The sequence below is a fragment of the Pogoniulus pusillus genome, chromosome 17 (assembly GCF_015220805.1).
Source record: "Pogoniulus pusillus isolate bPogPus1 chromosome 17, bPogPus1.pri, whole genome shotgun sequence".
NCBI lineage: Eukaryota > Metazoa > Chordata > Aves > Piciformes > Lybiidae > Pogoniulus > Pogoniulus pusillus.
Genome location: NC_087280.1, coordinates 14,686,332 through 14,694,355, shown reverse-complemented (window position 1 = coordinate 14,694,355; position 8,024 = coordinate 14,686,332). Strand labels below are relative to the sequence as shown.

Below are 8,024 nucleotides of genomic sequence, written 5' to 3'. Positions count from 1 at the left end.
GAGGAACAATTTCCTTGCTGAAAGAGGGCTCAGGGATTGGAGCAGGCTGCCCAGGGAGGTGGTGGAGTTGCCATTTCTGGAGGCCTTCAAGAAACCCGTGGCCATGGCACCTGGGGACATGGTTTAATGGCCATGGTGGTGTCAGGTTGATGGCTGGACTCTGTCCTAGAGGGGTTTGCCAACCCAAACAATCCTATGACTCTATGGTGTTAGAACTCTCAAGCTCCTTAAAGAGCAGCATTTCAATGTCTTGCACCTGTCAGCTACACTTCAAACTTCCACTTCTGCAGCCAAACAATTCCCCACAGGATCACAGGATGTCAGGGGTTGGAAGGGACCTCTGGAAATCATTGAGTCCAATCCCCCTGCCAGAACAGGAGCACAGAATCTAGGGCAGGTTGCACAAGAACATACCCAGAGAGAGATGGAGGCTCCATAACCTCTCCGGGCAGCCTGCTCCAGTGCTCTGTGACCCTTACAGTAAAGAAGTTGTCCCTCACATTGAGGTGAAAGTTGCTGTGCTGTGGTTTACAGTATTGCCTCTTGTCCTACCACACAGCACAAGTGAACAGAGGCTGTCCCTTCCTTCTTCACACTCAGCAACATCGATTAGATGCCCTCATAGTCTTCTTTCCCCCAGACTAAGCAGCCCCAGGTCTCCCAGCCTTTCCTCATGAGGCAGTGCTCCAGTCCCTTCCATCATCCTTGTAGTCCTTTGCTGGACTCTGAATCCCAGCATGGTGGAGGCTGGAAATGACCTCTGGAGATGACCCAGCCCAACCCCTCTGCTCAGGCAAGGTCACCCACAGCAGCTTGCCCAGGGTCACAATGGCCAGGGGGGGTTGGAATCTCACCAGAGTGAGATTCCAAAATCTCTCTGTCCAGCCTGCTCCAGGGATTTGGCACCCTCAAAGCCAAGGAGTTTCTCCTTATCTTCAGATGCAACCTCCTGGGTTCCAGCTTGTGCCTGTTACCTTTTGCCCTGTTGCTGGGCAGCACAGAAGCTGCCAAAGCAAGGAAAGCCAACTCCTGCTGCCTAGGAATTCAGTGTTGAGCTCAAGTTAGAGGTTTTCAAAGTGTGATGGAGCTCAGAGGAGCCCTCTCAGCCAGCTCTCAAGCCTGGAGGACGATGTCCTGATTGTAGGCCATGCACTGGTAGCTTTAATATCATAGCTCACCAGCCAGGCTGCCATTTCCAGGACATTCCTCTAACAGCTCACCAGCTGGAACCTATTCCAGCTTCATCATTTCAAGGCAGGCCCATAAATACTTAATGGGCATTTCTCAACCCATTTCTTCTCAGAACCTGGCCATTACCCTTCTGCAAGTCCTTGGCCTCCTCTACACACAGAAAGCCCAAAGAGCTTTGGCTCTTTCACTGAAGCTCCACTCCTGGTCATATTCTGGAAGGGGGTTTATGCTGGCATCTCACAACTGGCACTTCACCACCACCATCATGTTTCTCTCCTTAATTTTCCTAGAGACAGAAAGGTCATGTGCCTCACCTCTCCCATCTTTGCTTCCCTCGAAACCAAAACCTCCTTCTTTCAGGAATTTACACACTGAGAAGGATCTGCACAGCCAGAAGACCATTCCCATGTCACAGCAGTGATCAAGGGGCAATGGGCACTAACTGGAAGCCAGGAGGGTCCAGCTGAACAAGGGGAGAAAACTCTGGTATGAGGGTGCTGGAGCCCTGGAGCAGGCTGCCCAAAGAGGTTGTGGAGTCTCCTTCTCTGGAAAGCTTCCAAGTCTCCCTGGCCACTCTGATGCTGGCCAGCTGCTGTGGGTGCCTTAGTAAGGGGGTTGGACTGAGTGATCTCCTGAGGTCCCCTCCAACCCCTCCCATACTGCGATGCTGTGAAACCTGTTGTGGCCAGGTCACACTGACACCTATCTGTATGTTCATCAACATCATACAAGACTTGAACTCCAGCAAGGACCTTGGCAAGACAAAGCACTAACTAGAAAGGTCTTTGCACTCCAAATACTAAAGCTGACCCTCAAGATATGGGAAACCTTTGGAAAGATCTCATCTTCATTTACAATACTCCCAGCAGCATTATAAAACTCTAACCTGATGCCCTGCTGAGGCTTTTTAGAGGCTTCTCCACATTATTTTAAGAGCACATGAGCAAAAAACCCTCAACATTCAATGGGCTGTGAAACTAATTATGATGAAAGTACTTGGGAGCCACAGTGGGCAGCAGGATGTCCAGGAGCCAGCAATGTGCCAGGAAGGTCAATCCCATCCTGGGGTGCACCAAGAGGAGTATGGCCAGCAGAGAGAGGGAAGTTTTCCTCCTCCTCTCCTCTGCCCTGGTGAGGCCACTTTTGTCCAGTTCAGGGCTCCCCAGTTCAAGGACAGGGACTTGCTGGAGAGAGTACAGCAAAGGACTACAGAGATGGTGAGGGGACTGAGACATCTCTGATGAGGAGAGGCTGAGAGAATTGAGGCTGTTTAGGCTGGAGAAGAGCAGCCTGAGAGGGGAGCTCATCAATGCTGCTCAATGCTTCAAGGGTGGGTGGCAGGAGGGTGGGACCAGGCTTTGCTCAGTGGTGCCCAGTGACAGGACAAGGGATAAGGGGCACAAACTGGAACACCAGAAGATCCATGTGAACATAGAATAGAATCACCAGGTTGGCAGAGACCTCCAAGATCATCCACTCCAACCTAGTACCCAGCCCTGGCCAATCAACCAGACCATGGCACTAAGTGCCTCATCCAGTCTTGCCTTGAACACCTCCAGGGACAGCAACTCCACCACCTCCCTGGGCAGCCCATTCCAATGCCAATCACTCTCTCTGCCAACAACTTCCTCCTAACATCCAGCCTAGACCTCCACCGGCACAACTTGAGACTGTGTCCCCTTGTTCTGTTGCTGTTGTCCCCTTTTTGTGTTGCTGGTTGCCTGGGAGACCAACCCCCACCTGGCTACAGCCTCCCTTCAGGTAGCTGTAGGCAGCAGCATGAACAGGAACCTCTTGAATTTAAGGGTGGCAGATTCCTGGTGCAGGCTAACCTGGAAGACAGTGGAGTCTCCATCTCTGGACACACTGCAAACCCACCTGAACATGTTCCTGTGTGAGCTTCTCTAAGCAACCCTGCCTTGACAGGTGGGTTGGACTGGCTGATCTCCTGAGGTCCCTTCCAACCCCTACCATTCTGTGCAATAAAGCAGGCTGGTCACAAAGCAAAAAGACGACCCAATTTTCCTGTCAGCTTTTCCTTTCAAACACTTTCCCTTCCCATCACCCTGCACCACTTTGCAAACGTTAAAAAATCATTTTTTTTTCCTCCCAGCAGAGTGTTGGCTTGGAGGCTGTGAGGCCAACAGCAAAAAAGCTTCACAATTTAATGGCCCTTTAAACGCTCAACATCTCTTTCACTTAATGCAAAGCCCCATCGGCTCTAATAGCTGTGACTGAATTATGTGTATGTTTTTTCTATTAAAAGTTCATTTTCTGAGCTGGCAGAGCAATGCCAAGCATTAAATTGACTGACAAAAAAAAGAGCAGTCATCTCTATAAACTTCCCAGGATTCAGAGGCATTTCCAAGTCAAATATTCCCCTTCCAAAGTGCTGTCGCATCAGAGGAACGTTGTGCCAGCCATCCATTATTACCTTATTACTTGCATTACCTTATTAACGTTGCTCTGCTGGCTGATGGAATGAAATCTCTCTTCTGAGGCACCTCTCCAACCTCTCAGAGATGCATTTCATTTACATTTGACATCTTGGTGACCTCCCATTTCTTCTTCTTCTTCCCCTTGAGCAGTGAACGTGGAACTACTGAAAGCTTCCTTCCCAGGCAGGTGATAGCTTGGGTTTCATTTGGCCAATCACACAGATGAAGCAGTGCCATGGGGAGGCCACTGAGATATGGACTCCTCCCCCTGTACTCTGCTCTTTAGAGGCCACGTCTGGAATGTTGTGTCCAGTTCTGCGCCTCTCAGTTGAAGAAGCACCTCAGAATCACAGCATTGATTGGATATAATCCTGGGTGATAGGTTGGGCTGAATGATCTTGGAGGACTCTTCCAACCTGGTTGATTCTATGATCAGGTTGGAAAAGACCTTCAAGATCATTGGGTCCAGCCTATCACCTAATTAACTAAATCATGGCACTAAGTGCCTCAGCCAGGCTGCTCTTGAACACCTCTAGGGATGGTGACTCCACCACCTCCCCAGGCAGCCCATTCCAATGTCAATCACTCTTTCCATGAATAGCTTCTTCCTAACATCCAGCCTAAGCCTGTCCTGGCACAGCTGGAGGCTGTGCCCCTCCTTCTGTCACTGGTTGCTTGGGAGAAGAGACCAACCCCACCTGGTTACAACCTCCTTTCAGGTAGTTGTAGACAGCAATGAGGTCTGCCCTGAGCCTCCTCTTCTGCACAACCCCAGCTCCCTCAGCCTCTCCTCACAGGGCTGTGCTCCAGGCCTCTCACCAGCCTTGGTGCCCTTCTCTGGACACATTCAAGCACCTCAACATCTTTCTTAAATTGAGGGGCCAAGAACTGGACACAGCACTCAAGGTACTGTGTCCAGTACTCAGAGTCCCTCAAAGTCAGGGCTTGAAAGAGTCCAGCACTGATCTATAAAGATCCTGAAGGGAGGGGAACATCTGCCTTGTGAGGACAGGCTGAGGGAGATGGGGCTCTTCACCTTGGAGAAAAGGAGACTGAGAGGTGACCTCATTTGTGTTGATAAACACGTGAAGGGCAGTGCCAGAAGGACAGAGTCAGGCTCTGCTCAGAGATGTCTAATGTCAGGAAAGGGGCGGTGGATTCAAGCAGGAGCAGAAGAGGTTCCAGGTGAACATTAAAAAACTACTTCATGTGAGAGTGGCAGAGCCTTGGAGCAGGCTGCCCAGAGAGGTTGTGGAGTCTCCTTCTCTGGAGACATTCAATACTCACTTGGACAGGTTCCTGTATGACCAGCTCCTGGAAAAACTTCCTCCTTAGGTTTCTTGCAGACCACTTCAAAATTTTGCCAACCAAAAACTCTGGATATAATAGATAGAAACAACAAAAAACACCACCACACCAAGCAGGTACCTAAAAACCAACCCAAAACCCTAGAAATAAGTAACACACACACCCCCCTCCAGCAATATTCCCAGTAGGCATCTAAAAATCAACCCAAAACTCTGAAAATAGATAAAAATCCCAATAGGCATCCAAAAAGCCAACCCAAAACTGGAAATAGATTAAAACCCCAATAATAATCCCAGTAGGCATTTTAAAACCAACCCAAAACCCTGGAAATAGATTAAACCCCCAGTAATAATCCCAGTAGGCATCTAAAAATCAACCCAAAACTCTGGAAAGAGATTAAATCCACAACAATAATCCCAGTAGGCACCTAAAAACCAACCCAAAACCTTGAAAATAGGTAAAATCCCCAACAATAATCCCAGAAGGCATCTAAAAACCAACCCAAAACTCTGAGAATAGGTAAAAACCCCAACAATAATCCCAGAAGGCATCTAAAAACCAACCCAAAACTCTGAGAATAGGTAAAAACCCCAACAATAATCCCAGAAGGCATCTAAAAACCAACCCAAAACTCTGAGAATAGGTAAAAACCCCAACAATAATCCCAGAAGGCATCTAAAAAACAACCCAAAACTCTGAGAATAGGTAAAAACCCCAACAATAATCCCAGAAGGCATCTAAAAACCAACCCAAAGCTCTGGAAATAGGTAAAAACCCCAACAATAATCCCAGTAAGCATCTAAAAACCAACCCTGTTTTTCACCTGCCTTTTTTCAAGCTCATCCATTCCCAACCCTCAACACCCTTCACTCCCCCACATCATTTTGCCAAACCATTTACAGAATTGACCACTACAATAAAAACAAAGAGGAGGAGGGGAAAAAAAAGAGGAAGGGGGAAGAAAACCCACCACATTTTATTGGTACTGTAATAAGGGAGCAAGAGAAGAAAACATGGAACTCCCTGATGTAAGGACACATTACAACAGCAAAACCTGCCAGACTTAGTCTATCAAAACAAATGTTCTCTAAATAAGAGCTTCAAGTAATGCAATCATGAGAAGCATTTGGCTAAAAACAGTAACATATATCTTCTGAGATGGTTCCTGGAATAGCCCTCTAAGATATGAAAAAGGAAAGCAGCAGGAGATCTGTGGAAGGACAGACACATTTAAGTCATATATTAAAGTGTATTTCTAGGGTAAAACCTGCCCCTGCACATTCAGCACTAGGTCTGGAGCCTGCTCCGTGTGGCAGTTGGCTCCTCTTCAACTCTAAAAGACTTCTTTAATCCCCAAATGGGGATTAAAAAAACAAAACACAGAAAACAAACAGAACACCACTGGAAAAAAAATAACCTAAAGGAGACCTAAGGCTGTGAGGTGCAGCTTGTTGGCAAGCCCAGCTAACAGTGAGCTTCCCAAGGCTGCTCCTTGACTTAAGCCCTTAGAATGAGAAGTTTGATGCCAGATTTCTAGGTGCCAGTTAGAAGCTTTCAACCAAGCAGGCTGAAGTTAACACAGCTACTGAGAGCACTTTGCTTTATTCCAACAGCCACATCCATTAGCAAGCTCATTTCTCAATTACTTCCTTTGATTAGTTCCTAATATCCTTTCCCCCCCCCCCTTCCATAAAACATATTTATGGGATCATCTCGCTTCAGTTACTACTCAATTCCTATCTTGTATGAGCCCAGGTAGACCCCAGGCAAATAAAAACCTTCCTTTTCATTCATCTTTACCATTTGCATCTCGAGGTTATAGTGCATAAATTCCAGTTAAGTGGAAAATGCCTTCCACTTCCATGAGAGAGGTGTTGGAAAAATCCAATACCTGAATCATTTAGTGTCCAGTTTAACGAACTGCTCACTCTGCACCCATATGAGGCTTAATGAAGAATGAAATGAGAAGCAGGACTGTTGAATTTAGAGCAAAGCTGCTGCTCTACAAGCTGTGACACTCCAGCCTCACCATTTCATTGATATAATAAACCATTCCTGAAACAACAACAACAACAACCACCACCACCACCAGAAAATCTGGAGGAGGGAGAAAGGGAGCAAACAAAATGAGTGTTTTGATGGAAAACCTGATTTAAGTCTTGCAAAAAAATAAAGCAAAGGCACTACAGCTGAAGCTTGTACTTAAATAAAGCCTGTAACTTGGCCAGCCAAGTCACAACACTCCCCCTGAAATAGCTCTCCTCTACCCTTTGCAGCTGGCTTCCTAAAGTACACTTCAGGCAGTCTTCATCAGCTTCTGTGACAGAACAGCCACCTCCTCTTCATGATGGAAAGGAGATATACAGCTACTATACTTAGCCAAGCTCATCTGAACAGTTTATTTTATAAGCATAGCATTAGAGTTCATAAACCTGGAGTCTCCAGGCCTTGCTTTCCTCAATTGGTCAATCAGACATCACAATAATTTATCTACCATGTCATCATTTTGACAGCCAGCTTGTGAAGATGCTCCTACATCCTTCGTTGTAGTGTCGAGACCTGAAAGTTAGCAGCCCTGTTGTAGTGTTTGACAAGGAGAGAATACTTCAGCTTTGGAGGTTCTACTTGCAGCTACATTACTAGAATTGGATACATCTCCTGAAGGTTAGCACTACTACCATCATCATCACAGCACTCCAAGATGCAGCAGCCTTCAAGAGCAATGGGCACTACAGCACCTCAGCAAACAAGTCCTTGTCTCATTCGAATGATCTGCAGCAGAGCAGCTTGGACATCTTCATCCATGTGACCCTAGAGCAAGCAAACAGGTCAAAGAAATTAAAATCTCAAAAAAATCAGCTAAGATTGGGAGATTCCTCCAGACTAGCCCAAAAAAGCTTTCACTCATTGGTGTATTTTCACTACTCTGAGCAGATCTGACCTGCTTTGGGAATTCTGTTACTCCTTTCTCAGGACAGAAAGAAATGAAGACTTTCAAAGCCACCCTGGATGTGTTCCTGCATGGCCTGCCCCAGGTGATCCTGCTTTGGCAGGGGAGTTGGGCCAAACAATCTCTGGAGGTCCCTT

General features: G+C 47.0%; 1 protein-coding gene across 3 annotated transcripts in view; it reads right to left on the bottom strand.

Moving 5' to 3' along the window:
- Positions 1 to 5,876: 5,876 nt before the first annotated feature.
- The window catches only part of UACA (uveal autoantigen with coiled-coil domains and ankyrin repeats), a 39,734-nt gene continuing 37,586 nt past the window's right edge, over positions 5,877 to 8,024 (bottom strand). For all 3 annotated transcript variants that reach the window (XM_064157809.1, XM_064157810.1, XM_064157812.1), the window contains one exon: positions 5,877 to 7,748. In XM_064157809.1, coding sequence (XP_064013879.1) covers positions 7,677 to 7,748 — 72 coding nt within the window. In that variant the 3' untranslated portion in view covers positions 5,877 to 7,676. The remainder of the gene's footprint in view (positions 7,749 to 8,024) is intronic.